The following is a 15,632-nucleotide window of genomic DNA, read 5'->3' as shown; positions in this document are numbered from 1 at the left end:
AGACTCGGCTGGCGTTACCGTGCGCTGTCCCCCAGCCGCGGTCCGCCCACCCCGCCCGCAGCCCCGCAGCGAGGGCTGGGGGGATCACTCGGTGCGCAGTCGCGGCGGCTCTCCGGCAAAAACAAACCAAAAAACCCAACCAACCAACCAAAACAAAAAAACAAAAGCCACCACAAAAAAAGGCAAACTTCGGGGAAAGTTGTCGGCCCTCGCCCGCGCTTCTCCGCTCCCTCGTCGCGTACTGCTAGCCCGTCGAGGCGGGGGATCTGCTCCGCCTAAGCGCAGGGGCCAAGGGTCCTGCTGCGGCCCTTCCGCGGGACTCGTGCGAGAGCAGGCTGCCGGGAGGGTGGGCGCTGGGGCAGCTGTTCCCTGGGGGGCGGCTCGGTGCGGAGGGCGCTGGCAGCCGTGGGGCTGACGGAGCGGGCTGGGCTCACGTCTTCTGTCACCTGCGAAGCGGTCTCCGCGCTTCCCTCCTGCTGTCACGTTTCTGATTTCACCCCCATGTGCGTCCCCACGTCCGACCCATCCCCCCCTTTTTTCTTCCAGTGAAAATAGGAGCTCCCACAGGAGCGGATCCTTCTTTTCCCGCTGCTCCTGCACCCCTCTGGTCAGACTGCAATGAGTGGACTGAGGTCTTCTGGGCTGCTGGGGCTGCTGCTCTTAACGTTCTCAGCAGGATATTGCAAAGAGAAAACTGACTCTGCAGATTTGAAGGATAGGCAAAGTCTCCTAAATCTGATCATGGAGATCATTCAGGAACTGAAAAGGTATCACCTGGAGAAGGACAGTGGGCTGCAGTACTTCTCCAAGCACGACTATAACTTAGATCGAAGAGAAGTGCCAGACTATGGAGGATACCAGGATGAACAGAGAGTTGGTAAGTCACAGTCCATGACTTAGGAGATTTTTTTTTTTTTTTTAAATTTCTATACTACCTTGGTGAATGAGACATCATATCAGGTTACTAATTTGATACCAAGGATTCACCACTCAAAATACCTGCAGATTCCTTTTGGTATCAGAAACAGACACAGATGGCAAATTTGGAATAGAAAAACTCCATTCACATCTCAGAGTCTCTCTGGATAATGTACACAACTGAAAGTCCAGCTTCCTGTATGTTAGCTTTGAACAAAACCTATCAAAATGAAAAAAAAAAGACTAAAGTGGGCTGAGATCAAAAAAACAAGGAATGGAAACATTCTTTATTCCTGGAAGTTCACCACTTCTTAAAATGTGCTTAGTTTGTTTACTGGCAATGACCCCAGCAAGAATTCGTATAGTACGTCTTTGTAGATCTCACATCTAGAAGTCTTTCCTGCAGCCCAGCCTCAGTAAACCTTTCACTCTGCTGGTTAGTTCTTTCTGTGCTCTGAAGGCAGCACCTTTGAAATACTGGGGAATTGAGACCTAGTGCTCCGCTGTAACTGTACAAGCAATGACCACTTTGAGATACTCCTACAGTCATCCTTCTACTCGTTTGAATGGCTGTTCTCTAACCTCCAGTGAAAGCCTGGGTTGCTTTGTTAGGATGTTCAGGGTTATGAAGAGCCATCTGGAAGCAGTTGTACAAGCTACATAGTGACTGATAGCTACTGCTCACTTTCATGATATACTTTTGTGCATCCAGTTGAAAGTTGATTTGGCTTCTCCTGATGCCATGTCTAATTTACTGTTCACTGTCACTCCCAAACTTCTGCAGCATTACTGGTGCTCATTGTACTCCTACTGAAGGTGACTTTCTCAATGTTTTCCAGCAGATGTCCTTTTTCAAAAGTAGTTTTCATGTCACCAGTATGCTACTTATTTTACCTTTATTGGTCTCATAAAGCTTCATTCTACCTTTTCTTCATTCTCATTCATATTCACATATCCTCACAATTTGCATTTGTTGGTTGTCATGAAAATGTTACTTCTCCATCTGGATGATTACTCGATATACAAAGGCAGACGATTTTGTTGTGCTTAAGATCAGCACAGCAAGAATATTTTGTTTTATAAATGTTGAAAAGTTAAGGAGGCCAGACTGGACAGGGAACCCTGATCTGCACAATATATGGGCATAGCTTTTGGCCACCTTAAATCATCATATTGGTGTATAACATCTGGTTTGTGCTGAACAGTTCTCTGTGTAAATAATAAACCTACTTCAGAGTGGATTAGTTGCTAGTGGCATTATTGACTTCTAAGCTGGATTTTTCATTGTTACTACAATGGATTTATTCCCAGCAACTCTGAAAAAGGAACTACTGCCTAAAGTCTTTAATTTCATTTTTGGCATCACTTTCTCAGTGAGCCTGTCCCATGGGAAATTTCTGAGTGAAGCATGTATGTTTTTAATGCTCTTCATGACATAATTAGGTCAAATATGATAAGGTCAATTTTACTTACACTGACTAAAGTTAGAAGTAAATGAAGAATGACTTTCGAGAAGTGTCTAACCTCACAAGTGAATCAGATCTGGATGGAAATGCTCTCTGCTTTATATCTGATAAGAGGTGCCAGGGGAATGAAAAAGGCTGCTTAGGCATTTATGGTCAAATAAATAAAGCACCATGTAGTGTATCATACACAATCAGCACTAAGCTATCAGCATAGAGTTCATAACGGAAAGCAATCAAAGATAGCTGTAAATCAGGAAGACACCAGGAAGGGTTAGGGCTAAAATGGATTTCAGTAAACCAGTTTCATTTTGCCATCTGCTGAACACAAAACACAAGGCGGTAAACCACAAACATAGGGAGCCAGAAGAGAGCAATTTGCTTGGGATCATTTCCTGTGAATTTTATTTACTGCTAAAGGGAAGAAGAAGAAAAAAAATTCCTGTAAGTAGATCAATCCAGTTTCATGATTACAGCAGGACAGCGCTTGTACAAATAACACTTGTGACAAAAGAGCAGATATTTTTGCTTAAGAGAAATAAAAGACACAATCCCAAATTTCAGTGTAACTTTGGATCTTTGCCACTATCAGAGTGTGCTATTTCTGAGCAACCATGAACTAAAATTCCTGGAAGAACTTAAATCTGGGTAAACTTGGTAATATAATTCAAAGCTAAAATCTGACTCTTATTTAATCATCATCATCCTTGATGACTGCACAACAGACAGCTCATTTCATCATCACAGTGTGTTTCACAGTGCATTTCACAGTGGCTTCTTATGTAAAAGTAATGCTTGTAATTTGGCCTCCTGTATGCAAAGGACTTTTAACATTTGTGCATCTGTCAAGACATAGAGGTGATGTTTGCTGGACAGAGCTTATTCCCTGTCCACATACTATGCTTGGCAAGCATAGTTCCAGCGCAGCAGTGACTATTCTTTATTCTGTCCAACAGAAATAGTTCCCAGAGATCTGAGGATGAAAGACAAGTTCTTAAAGCATTTAACAGGTATGTTTTAATCTTTCATTTCATGTGCATACCATGAACTGCACTACTCTTCCCTGTGAGCTGTACTAATTTATCACTTATTTTTTCTTTATATTTCAGGTCCACTTTACTTTAGCCCAAAATGCAGTAAACACTTTCATCGACTTTATCACAACACAAGGGACTGCACCATCCCAGCATGTAAGTGCCAAAACCAGACTTCCATAAAACAGCAACTGTGTAGAATGGACCTTGCTTCCTTAGGTGCTGATGTATGTGCCTCTGGTTCCAAACCAAAGCTGTTTGCTTGTCATAGAAACACAACTTTTCTCACAAACCTCATATTTGATTTCTAATGCTGTCAGTTAAAGATAGGATAAGAAATCCACATGGGGTTATTTCATTTTCATTGGTGATTTATGTAGAACATATTTTGTAGACATTTTCTATTTTGACTATTCAACAACCAACCTACCAGTGATGTTGACATGGAATATTTGCAACCCTCGTCTTCAGAGAATTACAGAAGTATTATTTCCTAAAGCTCACTAAAATAATGAAATAATTAAATAGAAAAGTGCTGCTGGAAACAAATAAGCAAATGCAGTTTATGATATGTCATCAGCATAGAGAATTTAAAAAAGCAAATCAAACATTGGCAGTTGTCAGAAGATGTGACTTCAGGTTCATAGTGAGGTGGACCTGTTGAGTAAGCAGATGCTATTTTAGTACAGCCTTTTCAGAATGGAAGCACACTTTATTTAACTTGTCTGAGGTCAACCAGTTGGGTCAGTAGCAAAGCTGGGAATAGAAACAAGAGTTACAGATTCCAAGTTTCAAGCATTAACAAATATGCCAGGCCAATATATTTTAAAGGCATATTTGGTAAGAATTGCAGACTTTTTCCCTGTTAGTAAGGCTTCAGATTATAAGGCTTCAGACTAGGAATACCTTAGAAAGGTAAGAATTTATAGATAGTGGTTAACCAGATCACATTCCATTTACATGGATGGAAGTTGCTTATAACTACTCATTTTGAACAAACAAATGGTCATATTGTCCTTTTCACAACACAGCACAAACACCATTTGACTTAGCACTAAAGAGTACTCCCAGCTGTGATGGCTGCAAACTAGAGTTGGTCTTAAAGCCCTTTTCCTCCTGACAGGAGACATAACCACCAGTATAATGTCTGGATAATGGAGGATAATTCGTAGGAATGGCAATTACTGCATATCTATGCTGTGAGTTAGGGATTGTTAACATTGCATGTCTAGGAAACATCAGATGTAGTTACTCATTAATGAAATAATGCCTAATGAAAATCAACAGCAGTCACCAGACTGGACTGACCAGTGTCTCCTTCAAGTGACTTTATTCTAGGAAAATAAGGTAAACAGCTCACTTTAGTTCTTCACACACAATGTGATGCTTCTTTTTGAGATTTTCCTGATTTCAGGTAATACTGTGCATTCCATGTAGAAATTCAAAGGCCAAACAACAAAGAAATTCAAAGCATCTATGATACTGTAATGTGATGGTAGCCAGTACAAAAGCGTTTCGTTGGCATATCTTCTAGTAGTATCATTACCTAAAAAGTCGTTTACTCTGATGTCTGTTCATAAGCAACTTTCACAACATTTGCTTTCAGTTTGCCACATTAAAGAAGAAAAAAGATTATTTTTTTTTTTAGCTTTGCATTGGTTCTGCCCCTTATGAATGCATTAAAAAGCAGAAGGTACCTAAGATAAGTACTACTAGTAGGGCTACTGTGGAAGAAAATTTTACTAGTTTTAAGATGAAACTATACAGTTAGGAATTTGTGTGACGTGGTCACCTACATGGGCTGGACTTAACATTCCTATGACTAGGAGATATTATTTGCCTAATTTAACAGTTTTTCCAGTAAGACCATTTATTGGAGACTTCTACTACTTAAGCTGATAGACTTGCTTACTGAGGGTTGCGTTTCAAAGATGAATGAGCACTACTTACTCTTCCTCTGGTACAGAAATATTACAATCACATGTTTACATCCCACATTGAAGCACATTTGCATACTTACATATGCTTGGAGAGCCTCCAAGCAGATTGGTGCTATTTGTTTATAGATAACTATGCATAAGTCTGTTGCATAGCGACATGTGCCATTAGACATGGCTTTCTCTTATGCAGTTTTTACACATTCCTCTTTACATGGTGAAGGGTCTGGAGAACAGGTTTTGTGAGGAGCAGCTAAGGAAACTGGGGCTGTTTAGTCCAGAAAGGAGGCTGAGGGGAGACCTCATTGTTCTCTACTCCCTGCAAGGAGGTTAGTGCCAGGTTGTTGTTGGTCTCTTTTTCTTAGTAAGAAGTGATAGGATGAGAACAAGCTGTCTCAAATTGCGCCAGGGGAGGTTTAGGTTGGATATAAGAATAAAGTTGTTGACTGAAAGGGTTCTCAAAGGCTGGAACAGGCACCCCAGGGAGGTGGTTGAATCCTTATCCCTGGAGGTGTTACAGAGATGTGCTGAAAGACATGGTTTAGCCATCAGACGTAGTCGAGTTAGATAATAGTTAGATTTTATGATCTTCAAGGTCTTTTCCAACCAAAGCAATTCTATGATTTCAAAGTATAAGGAGTTTATTTCAATAGTGCTGAAAACAAAGGTGTTACTTGAACTTTATTTTTACAACAATTTGCACACTTACCAATTTTTATATTTAAAGGCAAAAATGTTTATTATAGTAATCTATTTATGCTCTTTATTTTTTCATGACAGACTATAAAAGATGTGCCAGGCTTCTTACTCGGTTGGCAGTAAGCCCAATGTGCATGGAAGGATAAAGGTAAGCTTCTTCATAACACTAATGACATTCAGCCGTATAGCAAAGCAGTGGATTTTGTGTTCCATACATGAAAATTCATAGGACTATAATAACAGTCATCTTTTGGCTGAGGTATTCCCCTTTCAGAGTACTTGATGTACCTCGTTTTATCTCACAAATACTGGCAATAAATAAAGAGTACCCCTTACTGGAAGTCATCATAGAGAAATCTGTGTGCATCAGCTGTGAATTATTCACAACAGCATCTAATCTGCAGATACAGATTTTGTTGTGAAAGAACAAAACACAACAGCTGTAGCTTATTTTTCAAGGGTTGAGTCAGTACACAATTGCCTGCACTGGCAGCAGCAGCAGCCCTTTTTTCTGTGTGCAGCTGTAGATCTGTGGTGTACATTTAGTGTAAGTTAATGTACACATGAAAGCTTCATAAGTGAAGATATGTTGCAGGTGCTTTTATAGTAGCTCAATTAAAATACATAGTTAGTAACATTGCTGAACTAACTAAGCTACTCTGACTTCTTGGAATTTTCATTGTGTTCACTTCTCAGGTCTATGGGTTTCTTCCCTCCCTTTTTACCAAGATGTGCCTCTAATTCCTATAAATGCTTGGGAAATTTTGCCATGCACCAAAATAAAACCAAAAGCAAACCAACCAAAAACATACTTCCAAACTATCCCTATTTCTAGAAGACTGTGTTGGGTTGACAGTTGGATTTGATGATCTTAGAGGTCTTTTCCAATATTAATGATTATATGGTGGAATATAAAAGGACTAATTTACATTTTGTCCTCAAAATGCTTCCCTGGGACAAAAATGTGACCTCTGACAAAGGGATATTTAATAACCTGTATGGATTTGTCAGTAACAAATGCTGTTGAACCACAATACTTTAACTCTCTGACAAAATACACACCTTGTGGAGTCAGTGAGAAAAAGCAAGAGATGCTAAGCATCTTAGTTTTATTGGTTTGAAACACTAACACTGTTTTGCATGACATTGTCACAAGCAAGCCAGGGAAATCTGGGGAAAAAATGTAAAAATGTTTGGAAAAAAATAGAAATGTTATTAGTGCTTCACTGTCTAACTGGAAAAAAGTATTGAACACAGTCACACAGCTTCATTACAGCTATGATATTGTTCAATATTTTCATTAATAACTCAGGTGATAGGATATTTGTGGGTGACAGTCGTGTAGGGGAAGCAACCATGATTGCATACAATCTTGAAACTGAAAATAATCTTGGGATATTAGCTGAAAATAATCTTGGAATATTAGCTGAATAGTCTAAAACCAGGATAAGATTTAGAGTAAAGGGCAGAACTATGTGGGAGTAACCAGCTGCACAAATACATGGCAAGTTGTGAATAGCTAGACGTAATTGTGTAGAAAACATAGGGGTTGTAGTAGATCACATATGAAACGTGTCTACTGTGTCACATTTGAAAGCGAACAAACAGCATACTGGAATTTATAAATAGAAACATTGTTTATAAACCACTTGAAACAGTCACTGTTGCTGAATACTGTACTTAATTAAGCCCATCATGAAGACACATGGGTGCTTCTTGTGAGAGTCCAAAGAGCAACATGGATGACCAAAGACCTAGAAAACTCAGTTTACAAGAATAGCTGAAACGAATTTGGATTATTGAATCCAAATGAAAGATGACTGCAGGAAAACATGATGGAGCTATTTCATTTCATAAAATGTGGCTGTCAGCCATTCTCTATCCAGTGTGGATAAATAAAACAATTCAGCTTTGCAACAAGAGAGGATCCCAGCTGGATGTTACAAAATACTTTTCTAATGGCAAGGACAGAGATAATATACTAAATCATCATATGTAATTCAGCATCCTGACTTTATGCTATACTCCTCAACATTTCTTCAAGTATTTTTTGTCTGACTTCCTAAACAAACCTAAAGCAGCCCAACTTCAATGCAGAATGTCTCTCATGTCCAGTAACTGTTACATTAATCATAGTCTTAACTTGAAAGATGCAGCCATGGAGATGAATCTCTCATACATACATAGTATGTTCAACAATGGAATCCCAGAAACAATTAATAGTATAATTAATACAGTAATGTTAGGACAAATAGAAGTTAAAAAACATCTAACTCCTTTGACCTAAGTAGGCAAAATGACAGAGATTCAACCTTTCAATTGTAAAACCCAGAAAAGGGGTAAAAAAATCAACTATTATAAAATAATATTCACCTGCCGAAGAGAGGTGACTGATGTTATTACCAGTAGATAGTAAATAGCATACATCAGAGTAAGGAATTATTTTCTCCCTTCCATTAGAAAGTTTTAGCTATATCTTCGCCTCCTATCGCAAACTCATTATATGAAGGGACAATAACTAAAGTATTTTGCATCTCAGACTGGAAGCCTCTTTTTAAAAGTCCCACTCATTTTGCCAAACAACTGCCTTGCTCAGCTAGCAGGCACATTTCAATGCAAATAACCCTCCATTTCTGTTATTCTCCAGACACAGATCATTAATAGTGTCAGCACTCTTAATCAGCCTCTCTTGGTAGAAAGGAAGGCTGTTCTTTGCCACATGCCCCTTGAAATCTACAGGTGTCTCCAAAAATTAAGCATTCTTCCTCCTCGGAGTTTTTCCACTGCATCAGTTGAAGATAAGTGGGTAAGACATACCTCACAGAAAAATAAAATGCTCATGGACTGAGCTTCAGAAAAGTGGGTTCTTTCTGCATTTTCCACTTACCAAACCGTATTTTCTATCCTCATAAAATGTACAGTTATTAGCCAAAAGTGTTTTCAAAAAGTTTCAAGGTTTTCAACATAGTACCACTTAAACATAGGAATACAACATTTTGATGTCATTTCTTATGTAAGATGGCTCTCTAGTGTAAGAAAAGTTTATTTACTCTGGCAATAGGTAACCACTTCTGTATCTGCTATAAGGCTACTAGTCAGTATTAGTTTGGAAACGCAAACTAACTCCTGAATCAGGTAACAGAATTTTTACTACTCCACTAAGGTGTAAATTGAGAAATAGAATTTGACTGTTTAATTGTAATCACAATTTTTAAAAATATCTTTTAAAACTCCTATGTTACAGACGAGTAAAATAACCCACTCTTAATTACCCATACTAACTTTCCTTCCCCTGCAACAAATTGCATTTCTGATTTTGCTTGGTAGCTGATTTTATGACTGGACTAGGCTAGAGATAATTATTAGGTTTTGATGCTCTACAAGACTAGTAGTTTTGGTGCATTTTTCAGATCCATAGCTACATGTCCATGTTTAGAGAACACCTTGAGGGGAAGGAAAAAAGAATAAATTTGGTTTTATTTGTACTTAAATGGCTTGAGTTGGAAGGGACCTTAAAGATCATCTAGTTCCAGCCCCCTGCCATGGGTAGGGACACTACTTACTAGACCAGATTGCTCAAAGCCTCATGCAGCTTGGTCTTGAACATTGCCAGAGATGAGGTGGCCTCAACTTCTATGGGCAACCCATTCCAGTGTCTCACCACCCTCCCAGTTAAGAACTTGTGTGTCAGGAACAGGACTCCTGAAGTCTTAAAGTTCTCAATACAGATCTTGTAGATTTCCCATGACATATAGCTTTTGTCACAATCACTTTGGCTGCAGTCATACATATCTGACTGCTTTGTTTTGAAAACTGCAGGTGCTACTGTTGGTGCCCTCCCTTTTCCATTAGCTGGTCTTGAAGTGTTTGCTAGGGACCCATACTGATCTCATAAGGTATGCTTAAATCTTCCTTGTACCATAAGGAGCAGTTCAAGGACTGAGGATTGCATTATCATGTATGGTTACATATTTCTGCTTTGAAGAGTTCTTATCATTACTGTACTGACAAGTATTGATGTACTTTTATCTCTTTTTAAGCTTCTACAGTTATTTTAAATGAACATAAGTAAACCAGTGACACAAAGAGTTTTATACTGATAATCAGAAGACCTAGTACAAGTAGCAGGAATTTCAGGCTAAGCAGAGATAAAAAAAAAAACACCCATATGAAAAAGATCTAGCAGCTGCTTTTTTCCCAGGGATGCAGATTAATTAACAGTATTTAAAGGAAAAGCAGCAGATACAGTATTTCTTGCAAGAATAAATATACACAAGTCTAAGACTCCTTATGATATAAATTCCTAATAAGGTAACACACACTAATAACTGCAATTGCCATTGGAACTCAAGAGACATCTGTGTAAACTCCTCAAGATGTATTGACCATACCACTAATACAGGTTGAAAAAGATGACACTACAAGATATCTTGGAAACTTTAAATAGATCAAGACATCTGAAATACCACACTAAGTCCCAATCCTGTACACTGTACTATATATCAATTCAAAGAATCATAGAATTGTTTTGGTTGGAAAAGACCTCAAAGATCAAGTCCAGCTGTTGACCTAATGACCAACAGAGATATTCAATAGAATCTAGAATGGTTTAGGTTGGAAGGAACCTTAAAGATCATCTAGTTTCAACTTCCTGCCATGGGCAGGGACACCTCCTGCTAGATCGGGTTGCTCAGGGCCCAATCCAACCTGGTTTTTAAACACTTTTAAACACCACCCTTGTGGTGAAGAGTTTCTTCCTAATGTCTGATCTCAATCTTCAGTTTAAAACCATTACCTGTCAACCTATCACTACATGCCTTTGTTTACAAAGTCTCTCTCCAGCTCGCCTGTAGCTCCTTTCAGGTACTGCAAGGCTGCTCTAAGGTCTCCCCAGAGCCTTCTTCTCCAGGCTGAAATGCCCCAGCTCTCTCAGCCTGAGCTTACAAGAGGTGCTCTAAGCCTCATCATCTTTGTGGCCTGCTCTGGACCTGCTCTAGCAGTTCCATGTCCTTCTTGTGTTGAGTGCTACTGAAAATTACATATACTTACGTATATATACAAAATACATATATGTATAGATTATATCAAACTATTCTTAAACCCAAATAATGTTTGGGGTCTGAAGTTTTGCTTTGCGTTTTCTAACAATAGAAACAACAGCCCTTAATTGCGTTTTCTCTGAGTGGTCCTTGTTCAGAGTAACATTGAATGCATTCAGAAGTGTCAGGCCCTTTTGTTTGATAACAGAAGCGAAGATGGAATTATGAGGTGAATTTTGTGCATCAGTGAAGGTAGACCCTAACAGAGTACAAAGCTTGACCCATCGTATCCAACTTTCAATTACTTCTGCTTAATGGCAGGAAGCAGCGACTTTGAAGTTCTGCTACAAAACCTTACTGGCAGTGTTTTAGAGCTCATACTGGTATTTGAAGCACTTAATTCTACTCTTACATAGATTAGTTTTCTCTTACATCATCATGCACAGGTAGTGACGAGAACAGTGGGGAGGCTGTGTCATGCCTTTACAATAGCTTTCATTTATGCTTTTAAAATTGGAACAGTTGTATGGTTTGGTTGGTTTCAGCCAAGATTGCTGGTTGGGTTTGTGTTTTGGTTTGTATTCTTTGCATTAGCAAAAAAGAACTAAGAATGGGATGAAAGGGGAGGAAGGATAGCTGCAAAGACTGTAGCTAAGTAGTATTCAGGATCTCCACTAAGTCTGCCTGCCATCCTTCAGCTCATTTCCAGTCTAATTTTCCTAAAGTGATATATACAACAGACTATATGAAAGAAATAGAAAAGCACAAGATTGATCAATGCTGAAAATCTGGGGCTTTTCAAGGGTTTCTGAGAACACAATGGATTTAGAAAACTGCTATTTAGCTCAGCATTTGGAATCTTTAGACACAGCTTATCAGATATCCATACAAAAGCAGCTTGAGATGAGATGATGAATGAAGCATTCTAGTCACTTCCAATTTTTTTACCCTCAGTGAGCTGCATATTCCCCTTAGGATTAGTAAGGAAAAAATAATTTATTAAATTCCCAGTGTTTAACTTGTCAGTTGTGACACACAATGATCAAACCAAAAGCAGGTTAATTTGTTTATGAACATCACAGCTTAAACATGGTACATTAGCGACACACACAAAGAAAATAAGATAGATGGAAATGCAAGGCAAGGCAAATTTATGCCAGTTTCACCTCTAAGGAAGGATATTAATTAAAAAAAAAAAAAAAAAAAAGAGTATTACAGTATCACAGTATCACTATTTGTCCTATCTGCAAAGCCAGGAAAAAAACCTTAATTACATTAAGCTTTTCTGTAACATTATTACATTTCCTAATAGCTTTAAAAAATTGCAAACCGAAATATGTTTAAATACTACTAACAAGTATTTCTGTATGCAGCAATACCTTGATTTCTAATGGATTATGTCAAGTCCAACTGACTCTGCATTCAAATGATTCTATTACAAATTACGCTTGAGCAGTAGAAAATGCAGAGAAACTCAAAATATCAGAGAATTCACAGTGACCATGGGAAAGAGAGTTATGCATGTTCAGACAATATGGAAGTTCTAACTGTGAAAACAAAAAAATGACATCAGCAGGACACTGGTATTAAACAACCATTGTTTTTTATTTTCCCATGTGGACTTGTGGTGTCTGTAAGATACATCAGCTTCAGCAGAAATCTGTCTGCGTGTAAGAGCAATGTTTTTCACCTGTGCAGTTCTTGTTGACTAATAGAGCATTTTTAACTTTAAGGGCATTAACAGCTTATCTTAGAAACACATGAAACATGGGTAGAGAGACATGCTGCATTCAATGGTCACCTGTCCAGAAAGTACAATTGCAGAAAAACAAAGTCAGAAGTTCCTGGCAAGGATAGATTTCTAGATGTGTACACAGAGAAACTGGTACATTACATAATCTCAGAAGGCTTAAAGGTGTGTGAAGAGAAAGAGTTGGAGAAACCTTCGCTGGTCAGCCTTAGCATTAACATTTCTGGAGTACAGACAATATACATTACATCAGCAATGTGGAAACCTACAATTTTTTGATCAGTTTTTTGATACCAGTATCATAGAAATTGTTTTGATTTCATTACAAGAAAATATTCTGGAGTGTCAATAGAATGGGAAGCAAACTGAACCACTGCAGCTCCTACTTGGTGCTAACTCAGTGTTTGCATGTCCATGGGGCTATATTTATACCACCAAATCTAAGGAAATGACTTCTGTTTGTTTCTTGTTTATGAGTCCACATTCTTCACTAGTGAGCCCATTGAAACATTAAATCCTTCCTACATCCTTCAGACCTTACCTTGACAGATTTCTATTAGTGGACATTTTATCAACAGCTTCCACCAACACATTAAGACAGAAATCTGCAACATTAATACTATCCTTGAGGTTTATTCAACTTTTTTGGTTCACAACTGCACTAATAGGAGCAGGCCAAACAGAACTATGAGCACACTTTGAGCAGATAGGAGTGTATTTTCTGTATTTTGTCTACTTAAAATGAACCAGCACAATAGTGGACACTTTCCAACATTTTAGTCCAGATTAAGAAACTGACAGTAATGAAGCAGTCAGGCTATAGGAAGTACACCGAGCAAAATCACAAATGCACTAGTGGGCTTTTCCAAAGTTATTACTGAACTCTTCAGTTTTATTTACAAATTTCAATATAATTACACTCTCTAGCACATGTATGCATGTATAAAAATGATGAAAGGCAATTTTCTTCTTTCTTTTAATCCACCAGATACTATTACCATGAAAAGAAACACCAAGAACCAAGAGAAGTGCCTTGGAAATCAACAGGGAAATAGAACTTATTACCTTTATAACATATTCCATTGTGAACAAGAGATTTATTTTTGCAGATTAAGAGACTACTTCCCATAATTCTTTCAACATGTGTTTTGTATGTTGTCAACAGTTTGCAGATTGACATTCTTTACAGTAGCATAAATGCCAGTAGTACTTAATGCTCCATACTTAAAAACACACTTTACAACTGATGTGTAATGCTGCCAAAAATTATGTAAACACAAATATTTCACTAAGAAAATTGATGTTCTATTGCTTAATTCTAGAATTTTAAGGAATGTTTGTTTGTATATTTAGAACAACTAAAGATCTGCTCCACAGTAGTTGTGGTCACTTGATATCCTTCATGCTTATGCAATTTTTTAAAAGTTTGGTTAAAACAGACTTGCATTGGGGTCACATTGTACCCTAGGAGTACAAACTGCATGACAAATAGCAACGTAATTCCAAGTAGACATATTTTTTTGGACAGTGGAGCATGGATTTTGTACACAAACACAAGCTGCCATTAACTTACTTTATATAATTAATGTATAAAACATTCCAGCAAACGTGCAATATGTAAATACTGTAAATAACAAGCATAAGTAATAAAGTGTTTGGTATTAAGTTGTTCTCAGTTTACTTTCTATTCATTGAATCCAGATAAACAAGCTGTATTCCAGGAGCTACAATCGTATACCCACACTCAAACCTCTTTCCAGCAGGAGTTCTCTAGTGAAGAAAGCAAGGTACCCCCACCTCAGAGAAGTCCAGTAACTGGGACACTCCATGGATTTGTGAGGACAGACAGACCCATGTCTTCCAGTCCCACAAAATGCCCAGACCACAAGGCTGTTCCGGTTCTCCACAGCATTATAAATTTGAATCTTTTTTCGTGACAAATAGTTGTTTTGGAGTTTTCATGATGCTGCAGAGCAATATAATCAGTCTGATACATCATTTTAGTATCATAACATTTTTAAGGAGTCAGTGAACATTTACTCAACGCATTGATACACATTTCCCTTTTCTCCTTAAGCTGGAGTTAAATCCAGTTGTCATCATAAAATGGCTTAAACAGGAAGACTAATTTTTTGTGTGACCCGCCGATGAATCTCAGGTACTTTTATCTTAATACTGGCATTTAGCCCCCATTTTACCTTCAATTCAAAGCACAACATGTACAAACAAACCCAAATACACTTCTCCCCACCCTGAGAAATTGCTAGGGGCTGGGATCTTTGAAATTCACACTTGCACTGAAGAGCCTTCAGCACCTATTTCTTTAGAATTAAAAAACAGCAGAGGTACAAAATCCCATCCTAAGAACATGGCTGTATTTAGTAAGGGAGAAGTACAGATTTTGTATTTGCTTTCAGTGATCACTAAATGCTAAAGCTTCATTTCTCAATGGAATTAATACTTGCCTACTGAAAAACTGGTAGTTAAAGGAATCTACTGCTACTGGACTCACTTAGCTACTGATCTGCATTAAACATGTGGGTGGAAGTCCGCTTCTCCCTGATTCCAATGACTGCAATCAGATCACAGCATCTTATTCAACAGGGGAGTTTAAATTAGTATCTCATTTTGTAGTAGAACACCTGAAATTTAGTTAAATAAAAACTGTCTAGAAAATCTCCCTGTAAAAGGAAAACAGTAATTTATTTGGTATATTAATAAAGGAGTATAAATAACACTACTGTGCTCCTGTCATTCCTGAAGACAATTCCTGTTCTGCCTTCTTGTATTCT

The 15,632-nt window shown here is 38.2% G+C and overlaps 1 protein-coding gene across 1 annotated transcript; it reads left to right on the top strand.

The window, feature by feature from the left end:
* The first annotated feature begins 565 nt into the window (after window positions 1–565).
* On the top strand, window positions 566–14,821 carry ALKAL2 (ALK and LTK ligand 2). Its single transcript, XM_009906578.2, has 5 exons — window positions 566–877; window positions 3,338–3,391; window positions 3,491–3,571; window positions 6,133–6,199; window positions 13,829–14,821. The coding sequence occupies exons 1-4, from the start codon at window positions 619–621 to the stop codon at window positions 6,195–6,197; spliced, it is 459 nt and encodes a 152-aa protein (XP_009904880.2). The 5' UTR covers window positions 566–618; the 3' UTR covers window positions 6,198–6,199; window positions 13,829–14,821.
* Window positions 14,822–15,632: the final 811 nt, after the last annotated feature.

Source organism: Dryobates pubescens, chromosome 3 (genome assembly GCF_014839835.1).
Source record: "Dryobates pubescens isolate bDryPub1 chromosome 3, bDryPub1.pri, whole genome shotgun sequence".
Classification (NCBI taxonomy): domain Eukaryota; kingdom Metazoa; phylum Chordata; class Aves; order Piciformes; family Picidae; genus Dryobates; species Dryobates pubescens.
The sequence above is the reverse complement of the archived record's forward strand: the minus strand, read 5'-3'. Positions and strand labels throughout refer to the sequence as shown.